This window comes from Drosophila elegans, unplaced genomic scaffold (assembly GCF_018152505.1).
Source record: "Drosophila elegans isolate 14027-0461.03 unplaced genomic scaffold, ASM1815250v1 contig_149, whole genome shotgun sequence".
In the NCBI taxonomy this organism is placed as follows: domain Eukaryota; kingdom Metazoa; phylum Arthropoda; class Insecta; order Diptera; family Drosophilidae; genus Drosophila; species Drosophila elegans.
Window position 1 is genome coordinate 21013882 of NW_024545513.1, and position 21539 is coordinate 21035420.

General features: G+C 43.3%; 1 protein-coding gene across 2 annotated transcripts; it reads right to left on the reverse strand.

Moving 5' to 3' along the window:
- Positions 1-4529: 4529 nt before the first annotated feature.
- On the reverse strand, positions 4530-21338 carry LOC108147681 (AF4/FMR2 family member lilli). 2 transcript variants are annotated; one of them, XM_017274379.2, is made up of 3 exons: positions 20707-21338; positions 15970-20380; positions 4530-6761 (listed from the first exon to the last, which is right to left on the reverse strand). In XM_017274379.2, the coding sequence occupies exons 2-3, from the start codon at positions 20159-20161 to the stop codon at positions 6673-6675; spliced, it is 4281 nt and encodes a 1426-aa protein (XP_017129868.2). In that variant the 5' UTR covers positions 20162-20380; positions 20707-21338; the 3' UTR covers positions 4530-6672. The 2 variants fall into 2 exon arrangements, with proteins under 2 accessions (XP_017129868.2, XP_017129867.2); XM_017274378.2 differs by lacking the exon at positions 4530-6761 and having other exon boundaries at positions 14442-20380.
- Positions 21339-21539: the final 201 nt, after the last annotated feature.

Below are 21539 nucleotides of genomic sequence, written 5' to 3' on the forward strand. Positions count from 1 at the left end.
TTTAAAATGTTGTTTCCTAAAAGCTTGTATTCTAAGCAAATAAAATGTTTAGAAACTTGTGGAACGTCTTTTGAAACGCATACAGCTTAGATATTTATCATTAACACCACTTAACGAAAAAGGAAACATCTGGTTATTATTGTTATTAAATAAATAAATGTTTTAATTTTTTTAATTAAACAGATAAGGAGCAATAATAAAAAATATAAATATTTGGATTGAGAAAACAAAGTAAATTTCTAAAATAAAATACTTTTAATCACTAAATTTAAAAGCAGGCGTTTTGGGAGTTGAAGGCTTTTCTCACTGGCTTAAAAAAACCATCGTTTTTTTGTTCAGTGCATAAATCCTGTTCCCACACACATGCCAAATTTGAATTGTGTGTATGTGCTGGCGTTGTATAGTGGAAAGTTTCAATATTGGCCCAGCCAGCAGTTGAAGGTGGGTGGGGATGGTGATGGAGTTGGGGGGTTATTTGCCCAACTGCCCAAAAAACGCCCACAGTGACAGCACATAAGCACACACACACACACACACATACGTGCAAATGTGACTGTCCTTGTATATATTTACATTATTCATGTACACACACACTCACACACACTGGCGCTGCTGAAAAATGCGTTTTATTCAAAGCGGAAGCATCGGGCTCTGACCAAGGGGTCGGTAGAGTGGTTAGAGGGGGAAGAGGGGGGCGGGGAGTGGGTCGAGTGGGTGGCTGGGATGGATGGCTGGGTCCTGGGGGCTTTCAGCATTCAAGGTCTCGTCTTCCGTGCTCCCAGCAAATAAATTGAACGTTTAGATCCGCTCTGAAGGCTTGCATAGTTCTTCAAAAATTGTATTTCGATTTGCAGTACATTTTCTTCGCCTTTTGACCGCAACTAAAATTTAGTCAAGTATATCCAACAAAACATATTTATTTAAAAGAAAACAAATTTATAAAAAAAAAAAACGAAGAAATAAAAATGAAATTGTTGTGGGTATTTTAAGTAAGCCCCAGCATTTTCTTGCTGAACACAAAACATGCTCATCATTTGTTTGCCCAGCCATCAGCAGTGTTTGCCTTTGAGTGCGAGTGTCCCTGGCGTAAGTCTAAGCTCCTTTAAATCGCAGCTAAGAGCATAAAGTGCCTTAAACGATTTCAATTTTTCCCGGAGCAAACTTTGGCCGGAGTTTAACCTGAAAAAGGGATGGGAAGGCATATGGAAATCGTTGTGAATGTCATTAGTTGTAGGGCAAAATGTAGTTCCATCATACAGGCCTTAAAATTGGTAGCAAAACAAACCGAATATACAAACATTCTTAAAAACTTATCTGAGTTAATCAATAATATAGACAAATAAAGGCAATAGAAGTTTTTTAATTTTTAAGAACAGCACAGGCTGTTTATATTGAATCAAGAGCATACGGAAACTCTGCTGATCGATGGACCTGCTTTGAAGACTTTCCCACTTTCACTCGTCTGCGCATCGGCACTCATTTCCCTGACCCGCCTCAACTGCGATTGCCTTGTGATTGCCCGCTCCCCAAATTTTCCCTTTTTCCAACGCGACTGCAGCGAATGCAACCAAATCGGATTGTTCAATCAAAAGACTGGCGCACACACCCACACACACGCACACACACCCACACAGTCCCGAAATCATTTGGACAATGGAAATCGGACACTGAACGACGGACATGAATGTGAATCGATTTTCAGGCTCTGTTGTACCTGGCTATACCTGAAATGCCATTATGTTTCTTGATTTTCCGCTGGATTAAGTGCACACACAGCGAAAAATGTACAAAAATGTAATACAATTGCTAAGCTACATTAAATAATAATATTTTTAAATTAAGTTTTTTACTTCGCTTTATGTATATTAAATACAAATTATTTTTTAAATAATTATAATAATAATAATTTAATTAAAAATGTTAATTAAAACAAATTCATACGAATTATGTCCTTATTTTTAAAATGGAGTAATATTCATATAGAATTTACAGTCTAATAAGTTACTTCTTAGGACAAATAAACAATGTTTAAACATAAACGAATCCTGTCGTACTTCCACTATTTTCTTTAGGTGCAAAAGGGCGTTCCTGCAACTGAACTAAGGTGGTGCAACGAAACCTCCTGGCTTTCTGGGTTCCTTATTCTTGCCACACGGGAATCAACAACATGGCATGCAACAATAAATTACGGCAATATGACAGCCACAAAAGATCGACCAAGAATGGGGAAAGGTCGACTTTGCGTTAATATTTTCAGTGTAAGTGCGGGGCGTTTATGCGATGGCATATATCACGGTAAAGCTGCAACTCTGAAAATTGAAAAAGTAGCAAGAACTTTAAATATTATAAACTTGAATATTACAAAATCAATGTCATGTTTTGAAATGCTTACAAAAAGCATATGTTGCCTATATTATTAATCAGATTCTTGTTCAAATCAAAGTAGCTTATAAAAACTTGCAATTTTAAATTTTGTAAATATTTACAAATTTATTTCCTTTTAAACTTTTTTTGTTAAGAACTTTGAATTGAGTAATTTGCGCTTTGAAAGTTTGAAAAGCTATCAACTGTAAATTAATTTAATTATATTTTATACACTGCTCAAAGTACGTAGTTGATCCAAATATTTTGTATTCAATTTAAATAGTTTCCCTTTGATGTTTACTTTAAATATGAAAATATTCAAAAATTGATTAAATTAACATTTGATTTGATTTCAATAAGCGAATTTTAATTTAATTTTGAGGCATATTTAATAATCCAATAGGAACTATTTTAAATCGAATATTTTTCACATTAATTAATATTTTTAATATCAAAATACGGAATTTGAAATGCATTGCATTTAATGTCAATATATTTGGCTTAATGTTTATTATGTAATTAAGTAGTATCTCACTTAACCCATTTGAATAGCTAAAAGTGATATTCAGATACCCTTAACTTGCTTATATCGAGAATTGGCCACGCATAAACGTTGTTCCCATGCATCTCACCTGATTTTCCGACCATTCCGACCTTGCAAGCAGTGCAAGGGTCCACTTTGCGAGTCACTCATCGTCTTTGGTCTTCGTTTATCAATTCTGGCCGCTTGGTCCTTGCTGTCGTTAACCGTAGTTTTTCCGAGCACAGGAAACTCTCGGTCGTTGGGTCGTCGGGCCGTCGCCACTACCTGTTGATTTCCCCGGCTTCGGCGATGGCGTCATTCCAAATGATGCACGGCGCCTTTTAGTTGGACACGGTCTGCACGATTCCGCCCCAGACTTTTTCCCTTCCCATCCCCTGTAACGTTGCATGTACCTGCTGCATTTCATGAACGTGTAGACGTGGATACACTCTGAAAAATCACTGTTTCTTCCAATCATAATTTGAAATATTACAAAAAAATCGTTTAACATAAGTAAATAACCTGCTATATTGGCAATTGGTTATTATGTATTATATCTTATTAAAAATTTGGAACTTGCCACAAAACATATATATATATCAAAATCAAAATCATTTATATTTAGCAACAATCTAATTAAATTTTATTAGACAAAAATGACATTACAGATATTGTCAAATTATAATAATTGTTATTCCACAACTAAATCGAAAAGTTGCATTTCCACCAATTTGGCCCAGTAAAACTAAAAACTGTAGTTTACATTCTTTATTTCGGTTCAAAAAAATTCACTTTATGTTTTCTGTCATGTGTCAGTTTCTTGTTTCCATTACTTTTGGTTTGACAATTTCGTTTCTCCTTGTGTGTAAAGGGGTGGTTAGGGGTGGCAGACCCGTCGTCTATATGTACATACATACGTACACATAAATGTATGTACAGGTTTATTTTAGAGATAGAGATATATGTAGGGAGCCAATGTTTTTTTTTTTTTTGGTTTTTTGTTTTTTGCATAAATTCATTCGGTTGCGGATCCTGGGATTACAACTTAAGTTCCGATTCGAGTTGGCATACATTGAGATGTGCTTATTAGAGAACACACACATATATATATGTGATTGGCCTGGTGCCAAATCCATTTAACACTGAGTTTTTTTTCCTAACTTTTATTATATAAAATCTTTGTTGAAATTCCTGATACAAGTTGGGTTCTCTTGAGATTGGTTGGCGACTGTTGCGATTGCATCTGAGGTTGCTATTAGTTTGTAAAAATGTACAAATATCAATGCACACACACACACACACAACATACACAGAAACAAATAACTGGGAATTATCGCTTACGATTCTGACTTTAGTGATCCTTCATCTGTGTGCTGTGGTTTTTATTTATTTATTTTTTTTTTTTGTGCCATTACTGGTGGAGTGAGGTACATGGTTCCTTGTCAAATTATTGGGTTTTTTCTCATCTTTTGTTTTACAAAGTTCTACTACACATAAGTGGGCAATTTCTTGTACAAACCGATTTCTTTGTCAGTTAATTGAAAGGGTGGGAATTTCGGCAAATAATATTTATTGCAAGGTTTTTAATGGCATTAAATTATTGAAAAAGCTGATAACTTAAACGTTTTTTTTCCCCCCATTTCAGGGGGTCTAACTTAAATATTTAAACAATATTCTCATTGCTATTTTTCAAAAACTAAAACATTAATGATACAAAAAAACCTTTTGTTCAAGATACAGAATACACATGAAATACAAAGAAAAATGTATTCCTTTTGTGAAATTCGGTTTTTGTACAAAAAATTCCCATTGATGTATCATGCATTTGGCCACTGTTCAACTTTTGCTATAAACTCTTTGGCGATTTCAGTGTTCATTTTTCACTTGGTGCTGCTTTAAAATTTCCTTTAAATATATACCCGATCATCATATTCGTATATGTGTGTATAATTTGTAAGTTTCATGCGGGTTTTGTGCTCCCTTTTATTTAATAATTAATTGCTAAAATTTAACATGTAGTTGCTACATAATTCAAATATGTTTTTTAGTTTCTCTCTTTAGTTTTCTCTCAAGAAATTTAGCATTTAGCTTAGATCGAAAGAATCGTTATGGTCTGAACCAAAGAGTTGCCTGCATCAAGTATTGCTTAGGTGTTCTGCGTCAAGGAAAAAAAAAACTATATTTACGTATAATTCTAAACACAAACAAAACTGTATTAAAGTTCAGGGAAGAAAAAATATATTCGGTGGTCCGAAAAAATGTAATAGTCCTCCAAGGGGTTCTACTAACTTGATGATATTGAGTTTATAGGTATATAGGGTTTTTTTTAAGACTACTTTCAAGCTGTTTTAAACTTGAAACGGAATTTCTAAGACTGGCGGACAAATTTTATAATTTAAGCTGCAAGATTATTTCCTTGCAGGACTATCAAAATCACTTGTTTTTAGTTCTCAATTGGATTTTCGTTGTTGAGATTGAGAGGGTAGGTAGGTGGGGATGTTGGTGCCCCCTGACCTATGACCTTTGGCCACCGCCCCCCTGGGGTTGTGGGTGTTGGTTGCCTTGTCATATGAGCAACAAATTCATGATAGCTGGCCAAACTGTAAAGATTCAAATTTAAACTGATGACAATGCCGCACAACTGGGGGGAAAAGTGGGGGAGGGGGGTTTGGGTGGCCAGGTTTCATTAAGCCTAGAAGTATCCATCGTATATAATGTATAGTGTGTATAAATAGCATATAAACAATTATATTTAAAGTTATTTGTTTTAGTTTTACGTATAATTAGTTGACATTTTCTTCGATTTGTTCGCCTTGGCGGCGCTTGTTTTGTATATATGTATAAGCTTGTTCTCTGTTCCAAAATGAGAATCGAACTAAAATTAATCTGCTTGCACTTGTGTTTTCATTTTATTGCTAACGAGGTAGATTCTATTACTTAATGAGCTGTTCTGCCGAGGTAATCGTTTGTGGTTCTTTGCTATCGCTAAGTTTCGTCCTTAACATTTCGATAAAAAAAAAAAAAATACTTTATATATTGCACAGTAAACACTCCCAACTGACGGATGAAATGCGTTTCGCAAATAGTGTTAATTCAATTAAATTTCAACTAAAAGTATTGCCTCTCCTGCGTTTAACCTTTTGCTATTTAAGTTTAATTATTGTTTTTTTTTTTTGTTTTTACCGTTTGCCCAATAAATGATATGCACAATGTTGATATAGGAGACAATATTCTGCAGCTTCCCTTCTGCGTTTTAGTCCTTGGACTTTTCACGCCTATGTACAGCTTTAATGAATGCAATCGCGTGTGTGTTTGTAATTGTTGTTGTGGATAAAACGGGGCTTCAAGTGGGCTTCAAGATTATAGCCACTTGGTACAGCTATTCGGGTTACTACTTCTTTTGTTACACATTTATATTTAACTGGGAGTTATACTAAATTTGCACTAAGGAGATTCGAATAACCTCTGGGTTGTCCTTAGTACGTCTCGAGTGTAGGTCCCATTCGAAAACCAAACTAGTTCACTGATTTTACTATAATATGTAAAACAAAACCTTCGAAATGAAAAACATTTTTGTACGCGGGGTGGGGGTGGGGGGGTGGTGAGAGCTTCTGTCTTGATCCTGAAGTCCATTGGTGGTGATGATCGGGGTCGGGGTTAAATTGTACACCATTCGAATGGTGTTTTTACTTGGGGGCTACATCCTTCCCTTTTTTTTGTTTGCCTTACATTCTTTTGGCCCAAAGCCCAAAGTTCACGGGTTGTCCGAAATGATTCAATTTCACTTAAATTTTGATCCGTTTGTGGGCGTTCGGCTGCCTGCGCACCGCTGAGTACATAGTAGATGGATGCGATTTGGGCTGCCTCCTGGATGCTGCAACGAAACGAAAGTGAGGGGATCGAAAGGTTAGACGGAGATTAATGCCAAAGTGCTGGGTGGAGAAAAGGCCAAGCCGAAAGCTCGACTGGCTGGCTAATTAGTCAAAGTCCCCTCCGCCGGACAAGCAGATGATGACAAGTATCTATCTGTATCTGCGACATTTCAAACATCTGTTTCAGTTTCAGATTCAGATTCAGTTTCAATTTCAGTATCTGTATCTGTATGCAGCTGGGGATTTGGAGGGGGGGAAGTCGGGGGCTCAGGTTCAATGTAAGACTTGATATAAAGGAATCACACCGAAATCAAATCCAATAAATCTCTAATCCAATTTTAACTCATTATGCCTATATGCACACAGCGGTCCCACAGCGATCTCGCTCGCACTCGAAAAATCGAAAAATGCCGTCCGCTGGAATTATTAGCTAAGGCTATATGGCTATAAGGCCAGCGCTCTATAATCTGATATCTAAGATGTTGCTCTTTTCCTTTCCCCTTTCCCATATTCCTCACCGATTCGGTTTCGGCGTAATTCTTATAATTCGGATGATTCTGCTTCTTCATCACCATCGCTCGCTTTGTTTTTTTTTTTTTTTTTTGTGTTTCTGTGGCCCACAATCCACAAAAAACGACAACAACAAGGGGGAACGCCTTTATTTTATTCCTCTTTTAATTTCGGCTCGGCCGTCTTCTTCTTACACTTTGATGTGTGTATGCATGCGTCACACTAAGGCTTAGATTATACACGGCGCGAAATCGGGGAGGATTCAAGGACAGTTAGTTTCATGAGTTTTAAGAAAATATCATTGCTAATAATTAATTGATTGAATAAAAACTTAATTTTAAGTTGTTTACAAAACTAATTATATATATACATTTAGTTATTGTCTAAATAATCTAAGAAGGCTGGCAAATTGTTACCAATTTTTTTGGATAATATGAAAATAACGAATTTTTATAGGGTTATCATATAAGTTAAAAAATCTTTAAGTACACTTTGCACTGGAACTGCATATAAAACGTTCGTCAACTTGTTTTGCCCACTGTATGTAGTAACGGTTATTATATGGCTATTGATTTATTTATTGTTTCACTGAGGTGAATTGTTTTCAATGACTTTGGATCTTGATCCTTAAAGTCCTAACGTTCCCTTACAGTTATATCCGTAAAAGGAAGGAACTTCAACTATCAACAGTACCTTCTACCAGCCTTTATTTGTTCATTTTACAATTAAAGCTAATATAGTTATCTAATTTGGCAGTCAAATCCAAACCAAAAGTTACACGGATAAACTTTTGGTCATGCAATGCGGCCGTTTCTATCCTAGCAAACGCCCCTCCCCGCCACGCCCCTCCCACGCCGCCCCTATTCAGCGGCCATTTATCTTAGCGCTTGAATTTTGTTACTGGATCGCCGGGCTTCAGTTAATCTGCAGCGCATCAGCAATTAGCGGAAACTCGTCATAAAAAATACGAAAAGAGAAGAGAACAGCAGCAACAACACAAAATCGGATAAAGCGCCGACAGCAACAAGACACCAACAAAAAAAAAAAAGCAACAAAAAAACAACAAAAAAAGTTTTGGCTATAGTTTAGTTTTGTTGTTGTCTGTTGTATTTTGGTTGAAACTCAGTCGTTGGTTCGTTGCGGGGCTCAAAAAGATTTATTTTGTTTTACTTTACTTCTTTCTGTCGTCTTTTTTTTTTTTTTTTTTTTTTTTGTTTCTAACTGATTGTGAGACAAAATTTCGGTTGAATTGGAATTAGGACACACACATGAAGTGAAGCTTCAAAATGTAGCAACAATTTCTGGACGGCCAAAAAAAGCGGCGACGACAACGATGAAAACAGCGTTGTTGTTTCGCTTGGCGCAGCTGTGCGCCATTTGATGACGCTCCTCGTTTTTTGCCATGCGGCAGCACCGCTGCCCCGCCCATTCAGCCCCGCCCCCCTGCTCCGCATATATCATTTAAAATTTTAAAATCGCCCCCATCCCCGCCGTTCGCCGCACACTTTTCGCAGAGAGGATTCGAATTCGATGTTCGTTAGTAAGTTCGTTGCCTAAGTCTTTTGTTTTGGATGCCCATCGGGGCGACACAGTTAGCAGAAAATCGACTCGGACTGAAACAGCGATATAGATATAGACAAAGCTGATCCCAAAAGGCTCGAAACAGGACAAAAAGAATAAAGTAAAGCTACAGCAATTACCGTATTAAAAACTCTTTTTAGCGCTGGAGTCAATTATTTCAACTTAAATATCAACCTATTTAATTCCTATTTTGTTCGTGGAAAGAAACGAAAACCACCTTTATTTTTCCCTATGACACATAATTATAACTTTAAAAGATTGGCTACCATAAAAAAAATATATGGATCATAATATTATTAATAACGAAAACATAACCATTTATAAATAGAATTATTAAATTATGTTTTTTATTTCAATAAAGCAAACAGTAAGAAATCCCGATCAATTGTTTCATGAAAAATAGTGCTTATATGCAAAAAGTATTGTTTTTTGAACAGTGAACATTTAATAAAGGCACAGAAATCTGCACACACATTGGTAAATAATAAAAAAAAATGCGCATAAGAAGATAAAGATTAGTGAGAAATGCCAACAGAAGCATACTGAAAAAATATATCAATTTTTGAACCTAATCCTTAAATTTTAATAAAGGTGATTTAATGATTGGATATCTAAATGCAAAGATTTGAAATAGGAGTTGAACGAAACTATTATCTCAGGAACTATCAAGGCTAAAATCACCTGGACTTCTATGCATTTCCTTCAAAACAAGTGTATTTAATATTTTGATCTAAAGCAGACCGTATATAACGTTTTCAAGAAAAGCATACCCCATGGATAATTTCTATGTTAGATTTGTGCTCTTGGAAACCCTTTATCTAAGCAATCCCCTTTCAAATGAGAGCCTTCATCCTAGATGTAGGGAATTATTCGTCTGTATCTGTATCTATATCTGGCCATTTTCCAAGCGGCGTAATTAAGGTTCTAGACAGACGTTCAGAATCTTGGCCAGACATGGCAGATGCTCGAAACAGTGTTGAGCGAGACGATAATGATAATGATGCCGATGATGATGCGGCCGCCATGCTATCCTGTCATCTTGGTCCGCTCGCTGTTGCTGTTGCTGTTCTTGTTTTTGTTGTTTTTGGTTCTTCGTACTGCTATTGCTGTTGTTGTTGCCGTTTGTCATTGAATTTTGGAAATCAAATATCTACGGTCGTAGCTCGAGGGTTGGTTTCCTCTAGAGCTCGCTCACACACATGCCCAAAAATGAAAGCAAGAAATTGTTAAGATGCTTTTGATTGTGTGTTTTTGTGTGTGTGTGTGTTTGTGAGCCTTTATATATAGAACACAATAAGCATTTTAGGATGCTGTCAAATGTTCGGTAATTAAAAAAGAGATTTCTTGCTCTAAGCCAAAGTCAAAAGGAGGGAAAACCTACTAAAAATACAAAAAAGATGGAAAATTGTACATCATTTCCATGTACAAAACGAAAACTTCGCATCCCCGCAATGGGATGGTGTGAAAAGGGAGGGAGTTGGGTACTTGGTTAATTTTCATTTTTCGGAGGGCTAATTTGATTGAGTTCCTGTGTTAGATGTCAAGAGAGCCGAAGCCCTGTGACAGCTCCAATTTAACCTTTTCATCGAAACCAAGACCTGTAAAAAGGCACGAGCATATTTGATAATAAACAATGTGATTACTTTAAGTTAAGTCCGCGGGTATCGGAAATAAACACACATAATATCAGAACATGGTTCTAATATATGATTATCTGATAATTTTGGCAAGATCAGGGTAATTAAAAATCCAAGTATTTTTTAAACTGCATCTTACACAGATAAGTACACAGAAAAAAAAACCGAAAGAGTTTTAGGTGCACAAACAAGGGTTGGAACATTTTAAAAAGTAAAACGCTTCATACAAATTGCATTTTATTTAGTGCTACTAAATGGCTTTGCTTTACTTTCTAAAGTGTTTTTACGTAAGACGTCGAATTTTAGAGCTCTTTTTTCCCTGTGTATTCAATATTATAGTATTTATATTACCACCCTATATTTTACCTATTTCAAATAAATACTGTTTTTATTTGGCCAGAGACAACTGTAAATTACAGAGTCCACAACTTCTGGTTTCTAGAGGAAAACGGGAATTCAGGATAAAGATGGGAATGGAGATGAAGATGGGAATGGAGATGGGAATGGAAATGGGAATGGAGCTGGAGGGGTGACCCTGAGAACAGCAAATACAAAAGAACAGTTATGCGCAAGGAACCCAAATGTCGGGCAGAAAGTAAACACAGTCGGCGAAAAGGAAAGAACCAAGGAAGTGCGCAGATCACACATGTTCGCTGGTTGCGTGGGAAGAAGGGGCTGGAGTTGGAGGAGGGTGTCCAGATTTGCACATCGATCATATAGCACATCACACACACAAACACATACATAAACTTTCGGTTGTGGCTGTCTCTTTTGAATAGTTCCCCATCCTCAATATTCTCCTGCTTCTGCTTCCTCCTCCAAAACAAAGACACAAAAGCCTGTCAAGGCGAAGCTATTGTGTATTGTGCGATAAGTTTTTCGGTCTATATATGTATGTTTTTTTTTTTTTTTACTTCTCCTCTTCGCAGGAAGATTCTTTCCTTCGCCCGATCTGTGTGTGTATAACTATGAATCATGGTAAGTGCTAACGCTCCACAAACATACATACATACATAGTTATTTATATACATATATATATATATATTGCTGGAGAATCTGTAGAAACAGGCGAAGAGGCTAAGGAAAGAACAACACAAAAGGGAGAGAACGAGCACATTTCAAGGATTACACTGTCGTGTGCGAGCGAGACGGAGCGATCTACTGTCTTTCGAGGGTACGCGTATCTACAAGATACACACACACGCGGATACACGGATACACGGACTCACCGAGGTAGACAATTTCTACCTGGATAACCGATCAAAATCTCTGCCGAAAAATACAAGAAAACGAAAACGAAAACGAAAATGAAAAAAGAACAGAGCCAGATAGAAACGGCGAAAGAGGGAGGCAGCGGCAGAGCGCAACATCTTGCCGAAAAATTAAAATTACAGATGGTTTGTTGCTGGATGAGCATATGTACAGGAAACCAGTTTTTATGTTCAACAAAACCAAACAAAAACCCAAGAAAAACGCACGGGCAACCGAAAACCGAGTAGAAGATACAAATACAGATATATGGGGACACAGACACAGATACAGGTATACACCAATACGAATGCGCGACCAAACGCCGCAAGAAGAAGCAGAGAAAGAGGACGGCAACGTTATGATGACATAGCCACAATTGTTGCTGCTGCCGCAACTGGTGTTGCTGTTGTTGCCTTTGCCTTTGCCGCGAGTGTCGCGCAAGCGCAGCCCCCAAAACGTATTTTTGAGATACACGCCGCAAAGCCGGCAAACGCGAGATTATTGGTTGCGAAATCGAACTATGCTAGAACTAGAGATAGTCCCACCACTCTTGTATTAAATTAAAAATAAATTATAAAAAAAAACAAATACTTAAGTTCCTTAACTTATTATGCCCCGTTTTTTATCCTTATCTGAAGTCTTTAAAATTATAAATATTTTCTTAAATTTAAAACAATTCAAATGTAAATGTTATATACCTCTTACCAAATTATTCTAATTAAACAAAATACTTAAATGAGTTTACAGTCCTTCTTTAAAATTAGACACTCATTAATATTTCAACAGCGATGAGTGAATATTATTTCTTTCACTCGCAATTTACGTTAATATGCATTAAAAAATATGTTGACTGTTTAAATTGTTTATCTCCATAATAAAACTTGTGCTATAAGGCATACATTTGGCAAAAAATTGAAATATATAAAATACAATGAGAGGAGAAAGGGTATATTAATCGAGGAAGGCATTTACCAATATATAATTTTTATTGCCAGTTTCATATTCCCTGTTCCATTTTTCAAAATATATTTTTTTAAGTTATTCAGTTCGAATTTGCTCTAAAAAAAAATGGCATAAAATCATTTCGTATGCATTTCGAATGTAGGCGCTAGAAATGTCTAGTTGCTATGCCACCGTTTGAGGGCCAACTTGAAAGACATACTTCTCTGCTGCTTGCCAATTCTCTAGCGTCGGCTTGCTACATACATAAATCCAAACTTATGTATGTATATATAAATGTGCGTCTATTTGCACCCCCTGGGCCTCAAATTTTCCGATCCGTTGCCCGAGTGTATCTGTATCTCTGTTTTTGTATCTGTTCGCCACAGGAAGAAATGGAGGGAATGCAGGGCAACAGATACTTCAACATGTGTTGGCGCGATGTTCGCAGGCTGCGCGAATCCTAGATCACCGTTTGGCATCGCAAGGATGGCGAATCCAATGGATGGATCGGAGTCCCTTATGCCGAGGATCCTTGAGGCACCGGCAAACGTGGAACGGGTAGCCAGTTGCCGCACAACGAGCTCGTCCTCTCAGCGACGCCTATCTTTGTATCTACACATGTCTCGCGTGTCTTTCGTTCTCTGCTTCTGCTTCGCTTCTTTCTTCGCAAAAACTGAGCCTCAAACAAAACAAAAAATCTCTATCTTACCCGAACTCCGAATTCTCCGTTTCTCAACCTCAACCTCAACTTCAACAACAACTGAATCAGAATCAGAAAACACATAAAGAGAAACACCGAAAACAGAGAGGTGAAAAGACGGCGTCGAAAAATAAATATTAAAGACACGCACGTAATTTCTTTGGAACTAGCAGCGAAGAACAACAGAAACAACAACGAATTTCTACAAAAATAATTAAGAAAAAGGAAAGAGAGAAAACACATACATTTATTTAAAAGTTTATGGCTTATGGTTGCCAAGAAGAGGGGAAGGTTCATAATAAAAATATGGTCGAAAGGCACAAGGTCTGCAAAATTAGAGAATATCCAGGTGGAGAATAGAGTTTTCAAACCAATGTTTCCATTTTAATCCGTCGAGAACGAGCCAAACTGAAAACTGAAAAATAAGGAAAAGTAAAAGCAATCAAATCAAATAAAGAAAAAACATAATTTGCGTAATTTTCACTTTTTTTTTTTGGTTTTGTTTATATTTGTCATTTAAAAAAAAATTGTAGGCGTGCCAGGAGGGAAAGCATTTGAATGGGTAACAATTAAAATAAAAAAAAAATAATTACAAACAAGATTTAAGATTCGAGGATGGGGGAGATACGATAGGGATCAAATAAAGTTTTAAATAATTACACATGGTTTATTGGTGGAACATAAGTTAGGGGCAACTAATCGTAATAAATATATAGGTATAATAATACGCGAATATTTGCGTTCTCGTTTTGTGGCTTAGAAACATAATAATATCCCTGATTTCGCATTTTCTTGAGTTTTTGTTTCCTTTGCTATGACAATTTGGCGTTTTTAAGGCTAGCATACATATATATATGGTAATATATATGCGTGTATATATGCGTTTGTCTAGTAACTAGATATAGGTATATATATCAATTGGCATATAGTTGCTGATTTTTAGTTTACATATCGTGTATATGGCATTTGTTGTGGTTGTTTTTCTCTCGATTACAAAATATAATCAATAATCAAATAATAATTAAACAAGTTACAAATTAAAATACGACAAAAAAAAGTGCTAAAACTAGTGTTTACATATATAAAAATGGAATATGTATGTATATAATATATATATATATATTTATAGGCGCCCTGATTTTAAGCGTTTCTTGGACTGCTGTTGCTGAGGTATACTTGAAGGTTCACACGTACAAATAAGGCTTTACAAATAAGCATCGTAATAATAGTTAAAGTACAAATAATAATAATACAATTTTAACATACAAATAAAATTAAATAATTTGCTGCTACAACAATTAGGAATTCTGTCTGTCTTTTCAATCGTTTTGTCTCACACATATGGCAAACTCACACAAATTACAGGAATGGATTGTGGCGCGGTGGGTGGCATTTTGGGTTTTTGGGTTCTGGATTTTGGGTTTTGGGTTTTGGATTTTGGATTTGGGGGTCATTGTCAAGGAGTGGCCGGCTGTCTAAGTTATTGAAATGCTGCGGCTTTGCGATCAATTCTAAGTACATTCGTCGTTTTTATCCCCAAATAAAAAAAAAATATGTTAAACTTAATGAAACGGTTAAAAACATCGAATTATTGCCTGCCAAGCAACAAATTGTGTTTTCTCAACGAGCAAGTTTAATAAACTGGGCGTTAAACTCGTTACTAACTGACTGACTGACTGGCTAACTGACTTGCCAAGAACAGGACACTCAACTGCAGAGCCGCTCGAACTGCGCCCGCAGTCCAAGCCGCGCTCAGTTGCCCTCCGATTCCGATTGCGACTTCGATTCCGATACCGATACCGATCCACCCCCAGCTCAAAGCCCAGAGCATTTCAAAACCCAGATCCTGGCCAGCGCTATTGTCCTCATTGCAACTCTAGTACAACTCTATGCTCTTCTCGATCATCTGGTACCGATCCTCCTCCACGAACTCGCTCTTGATCATCATGTGGTGATCGCCCAGATCGGAGGACTCCTCCTCTTCTTCGTCCTCCTCCTCCAACATTTCCATTTCCATCTCCATCTCATCCTCGTCCTCCTCCAGCAGGCTGTCGTCGTCGGCGGCCACATCGTCGATGGGCCGCTTCAGACTGACACTGGGATTGACCACTGCCTGGACTTGGACTTGGGCCAAAGCCAGGGCCGGAGCAGGAGCTGGGGGCTCGCTAACAGCCGTCACTGTCAGCGAGCGGGCAAAGGCCGCCTTGATGGTCCCACCCACTGGGACACCACCCAATCCCGCCACCGAGACGACAGAGGATGCTGCTGCTGCTGCTGCTGCTGCGGCGGCCGCAGCAGCGGCGGCGGTCTTTTTGCCCACCACCCGCGGCCGGTTGTGCGTCTCGAGGTGCTTGCGCAGATGGTCCTTGCGGCAGAAGCCCTTCTCGCAGATGTCGCACATGTGCTGCTTCAGCCCCGTGTGGATCGCCTCCACGTGGCGGCGCAGATCGGTCTTGTGATGGAACTGCTTGGGGCATAGCTCGCACTTGTGCGGCTTGTCCTGCGTTCGGTGGCGCCCCAAATGTGTGGTGTAGACGTCCTCGCTCTGGAAGCGCTTGCCGCACTTCTGACAGCGGAACGGGTACTCACCGGAGTGGAAGCTCTTGTTGTGCTGCGTGAGGTAGCAGTTCTTGGTGAACTCCTTGTCGCACTCCAAGCACTTGATCCGTCCGGAGGGCAGGGTGGTGGAGTGCGGCGATGTCGATCCAACGCTGCTGTTACGCCGCCGCTTTGTTGTCGAGGGCGTGGTTCCCGTGCCGGCGGCGCGCCGCTTCTTAGCCAGCGGCTGCTGCCCCATCGAATGCACCTGATCCGCCAGGATCTGTTGTTGCTGCTGCTGCTGCTGGTGCTGATGCTGCTGCTGTTGCTGCTGCTCCAGATGCTCTAGTTGCTGTTGTTGCTGCAACTGCTCCAGCTGCTGATGCTGCAGCTGGTACTGCTCCATCTCGTAGTCCTGCTGATGCTGCATGAGCGTGGCCATGTCCATCTCCAGCGCGGGAGTGGCCCGCGAACTGCTCACCGTGGGCGAGTAGGGTGTGGAGAGCACCGTCAGCGTGGGCGTCGTCTGGGCCTCCTGCTGCCCGCCCTGCTGATGGGCGTGAAGCGCCGTGGTCAGCGTGTGCACCGGCGGCAGATCGCCCTCCTGCGGCGACCGCTGGGCGGCCACCGAGTATGGCGACAGCGGGGCATAGGGCGCGAATAGGGAGGCTGGCATCAGCTGCAGGATCTGTCCATCGCTGGTGGCAATCTGGTTCGATCCGTAGCCACCTCCGGCAGCGTGGGCATGCGCATGCGCCTCCGAGCCACTACCAATAATAGTGTGATAGCTCATTGTGGGGTCCAGCGGCTGCAGCTGCTGGTAGCATGGCGGCGGCGGCGGCATGATGGGCATGTGCATGGTGGGCGGCATGGGCATGGTGCTGGTGATGTGCGGCGGCGGCGGCTGCAGCGGCAGCAGCTGCGGCGCTGTGATGGTGGTGAGCGGCATGGGCATGGCCATGGTGGGCGGCGGGGAGCTGCTGGTGGGCGAACTGCTGCTGTGCGGCATACTGTCCGCCAGGATTAGTGCCTGCTGCTGCTGCTGCTGCTGCGGCGGCGGCTGCTGCTGCTGCTGATGATGATGATCCAGTTGGTGAAGCTCCCGCTGCTGCTGCTGATGATGATGCTCCTGGTCCTCCTGGCGCTGATGCTGCTCCGCCAGCTGCTGATGGTGCGGGTGGAGCACCGCCTGGTGGTAGTGGTGCACCAGCTGCTGCTGCGGCGGCTGCATAGTGTCCGGCATACTGGTGGTGGTGGTAGTAGCTAGCGGCGTGGTGCTGGTGCTGCTGCACTGCAGCATACTGCTGTGCATGAGCGTGGGCATGGGCATGGGCATATCCAAAGCCAGCATGTTGTAGTCCATTGCCATAGGCGGCAGCATTCCCATAGGCGGCAGCGGCTGCGGCGGCGGGGTGGTGCGCGAGAAATCCGTTCCCGGCGGCTCCTGCCGGTAAATAGTATGGGGCGAGCTGGGATTGGTGTTGCTGCTGCTGCTGGTGCTGATGATGCTGCTGCTGCTGAGCGTGTTGGGCGTGCTGTTGTGATAGTGACGCGCCGCCAACAGATATTGCTGGGCCGCTTGCTGATGCTGCTGCTGCTGCAGGTGATCTTCCGCCTGCTCCTGTTCCTGATCCCGCAGCTCCAGCTCCTCCGCCTCCTCCGTGGCCATTGAGCTGCTGCTGGTGCTGTGGCTCCTGTCCTGGCTGTGATTGGGATTGTGATGGGTGTGGTTGTTGCTGTCCTCCATTTGCTCGCTCTTTATAGCTACCGTGGTGGCCGCCGTTGTTGTTGTTGTTGCTGCTATTGTTGTTGTGATTTGTGGTGCTCGGGTTGTTGTTGTTGTTGGTGGTGGCGGCGGAGTGGTTGTTGTTTCGTTCAGCAGGCCCCTCATTTGGGAGGACGGCATTTGGGTGGTGTTGTTGTTGTTGTGTGGGGCGGAGGGACCTGCTAGCCCGTTTGGGTGACCGTTCAAAACGGAGTTGTGGTTGTGCTGCGGCATCTGCTGCTGATGGTGTTGCTGCTGCTGCTGCTGGTTGTTGTTGTTGTTGTTGTTGTTGGAAGCGTGCTGTGGTGAAGCGTTTGTCGTGGATTGCACTTGTTGCTGCATATAGCCATAGCCGTTGGCAGTGCCATTAGCATAGCCATTGGCCTGCTGCTGCTGCTGATGGTGGTGGTTGAGGTGGTGCTGTTGCTGCTGGGTGGGCGATGGCGAGGCCGAGTACTGGGACATGGTAGCGCCGCCCATCGATCCCACGCCCACGCCCAGGCCGCCTCCTCCGCCATAGTCGGGTGGACTTCTGGGCGGCTCCGGAGGCGGGACATTGGCCGGCGGCGGTGGCGGCGGCGGCTGTTGCTGCTGACCCTGACCGCCGGCCGAAGCGGCGGCTGCAGCGGCGGCCGCAGCAGCTGCGGCATTGCCCCGCCGACTGGGCTTCGTCACCGGATCGCGGGCGGGATGGTGGTGCGCCGAAATGGGCAAGGTGGCTGGATCCGGCTGGCCGCTCGACTTGACAGCATTCTTGTGCAGCGTCGTGTTGTAGTGGCGCTTGAGGTGGCCCGAACTGGTGAACCACTTGTTGCAGGCCGTGCAGTTGTACGTCTTGGGGCGGCGCGCCTCGTTCGACTTCCAGGTGGCCGCCTTGGCCGTCAGGCTGTTGGCCGGCAGCACCGAACTGGAGCTGGGCGGCTCGAAGCCGCGGTATCCGCCGCCGGGCGCCGCACCCGCCGCTCCCTCCTGCCCGGGTCCGCCGGTAGTGGTGCTGGGGAACTCCGCCGGACTGGTGGCCACACTGGCGCACAGCTCGGCCCCACCACCTCCGCCGGCTGTGGGATCGAAGGACTTGTCCACGTAGTGCTGCGAGTCGGGGTACTCGGATTTGATCAGTCCGTGGCCACCGTACTCCTGCTTGATGAGCGTGGCTCCGCCAACGCCGGCCGACTGGTGGTAGGGCGATTGCTTCGGGGAGTAGTAGGGCGACTTGTCCACACCCACTCCCAGTCCTACGCCCAATCCCTGTTGCATGTAGGGCGGCAGACCCTCCACGGAGGCCACGGCCTGCTGCGGCTGCTGCTCCCAACTGTGGAGCGCCCGCTGCTGCATGGACTGCATCGAGTGCAGCGGATCCGGCAAAGCGCCCAGCGGCAGGCCGGCGACCGCATCGTGCTGCTGCTGTTGTTGCTGCTGCTGCTGCTGTTGGAGCAGCTGCTGGTGGTACACCATCTTCTGGGAGTCGAGGTCGAGCAGCTCGCCGGGATTGGCCGCCGTCGATCCGCCGCCCGGTGGCTGGGGCGTGGGCATCTCCTCCTTGATGTAGGGCGAACTGGCGTAGCCGCTGCTGCCGTAGGGCGACTCCCCATGCACGTTGGCAATGTGCTCCTGCAGCTCCGACTCGTTGGTGGTGAGGATGCCGCACTTCTTGCACTGCAACTTGCAACCGGCACTGCCAGTGGCTCCGCCCGGGGAGCCCGGTGTTTGGCCGCTGGAGCTGCCCAACTGCAGGTGTGAGGACGTCGACGTGGGACTGCTGCTGCTGACCACGCGCGGACTCATGGCCACCGCGGTGGTGGTGCTGACGGCGCTGGGCGCACTGCCCGCCTCCTCCGGGGCCGCACTGGCCGTGGGCATGCCGCCCAGCCCGGAGGTGGGTGTCTGCAGGTAGGGATGGTAGCGCACCCCGGCGCTCTTGCCATAATCCACGCCCACGGCGCCGAAGGCGTAGTCCGTGGGGCCTTGCTGTTGCTGCTGCTGCTGGTAGAACTGCTCGTAGCTGTTGATGTAACTGCTGGCATAGCCCTGCTGCTGTTGCATGTCTCCGCCGTAGAGGCCGCCGTAGATCTGCTGCTGCTGCTGGCCGCCGGAGGACGAGTACATGTGGTGGGTGGCGTACGGCTGGTGGGTGATGCCCGAGGCCTGCTGTTGCTGCTGCTGTTGTTGTTGTTGTTGCTGTTGCTGCTGAGGATCGCCGCCCATGGCCTGTTGCTGCGCTTGTGGCTGCTGCTGCAGCTGCTGCTGCGTCGGCTGCTGCTGCTGTTGCGGGGGCTGCGGCGTGCCGGGCTGATTATCACTGGAGTCGGCTGCTGCGCTGATTGTGGCATTGGGAGTGGCGGGCGCACTGCCTCCGCCGCCGCCCGATCCTGGTCCGCCCGCTCCCGCTCCCCCTCCCCCACCGCTGTCGGTGGCACTGCTGGCGGCAAGCGCCTCTGCCGCGTGCAGGGGCGGCATCTCTGTCTTAATACTCGTCATGGACCGCTACATAAGTCGATGCTTGCGATGCTTTTTGGCTGCTACTTCTGCTGCTTCCTCCGGTTCTCATGTCTCTCAGGGATTAGTGGCGCATCCTCTGCTGCCGCCTCTGAGTTTTCGTTGGCTCTGCTGAGCCGATCGTTTGTGTTTGTTTGATTTTGTTTGAATTTTTTTTTTTTTTGATTTTTAGTTGATTTTTTTGTTTGCTTTGTATTTGAACTGAAAATAAGCGAATTATTTTTTAAGCCATTATTAATTGAAAGTTACTCGAATAAAAAAAAAAATACACACACACACACGCATTTACACACAAAGCTTTATGTCTAACGGTTCTTCGTGTCCATTTCACTTTGATTCTGATTCGGTTTTCGAGACACTTTTAGTTTTGATTTGAATCGTGAAATACAAAAACTTTTTGCAATTTCTGCGGCAAATGTCAACTGCAATTTGTTTGTGGGACTCACACGCACACACATACACACACACTTGAAAAAAATAAAGGATCCTCGCTGAAAATCCCTTTTCGTTTTCTTTTCGTTTCTTACTTATCTGCGCCTCGCTTTGGGCACTTCTTCGTTGGACTGCTTCTTTGCCGTCTCCTTTCCTGCTGCTTCGCTCCGCTCCGCTCTCTTCTCTCTTCACCGATCTCTCTCTTTCTCACCGTCTTCAGCGAAACACAAAACAGCAGACTCGAAAAATAATACGAACTGAAGAAACCAAATATCGGAACCGAAACGAATCGGAATGCGGCCCACTGTGCTGGGTAATTTTGAATTTTGAATTTTTTGTTTTTGCGAATGCGAGGGATGGCGATCCTCTCTATCTCTCTCTCTTCGCCACTTTACCGGTGAGTTTTTTTTCGCCCTTTTCCAAGATCACTGGAATTCGGCTTCTTCTCGCGTTTATCGTTTATCGGGAATCGAACAGAAAAAAATTGTTTACGAACACAATATTGTATGGAATATACAAATTATTTGTAGTATTCCCGCGTTTAGCACGAAAATGTTCTTAGTTTTGTTTTCAATTTGTTTGCCGAAAAGGTTTTTTGCCAAAAATGTTGCTTTATTTTGTGTGAGTGGGAAAATGAAACAAAAAAGGGCGCTAAAAGTAGCCGCTCCACTCCGTTCGCACGCTTCGTCGCTGTTCACCCGTGTCCTTCTGTCTGCTACGGCGTTCCAAATACAAATGACCGGACCGACGTGCATGCGGCACATTCCAGCGACGGCGGCAGCGGCGGCGACCGTGGCAGCGGCAGTGGCAGCGACAGCGGCAGAGCGTCGCAGTCGACGCACATGCGTGACTGTATATGTGTGCTATATACTGCGCGGCGGTATATGTTTATGTATGTGCGACCGCCGCTGTCGCCGTCTCTGTCGCT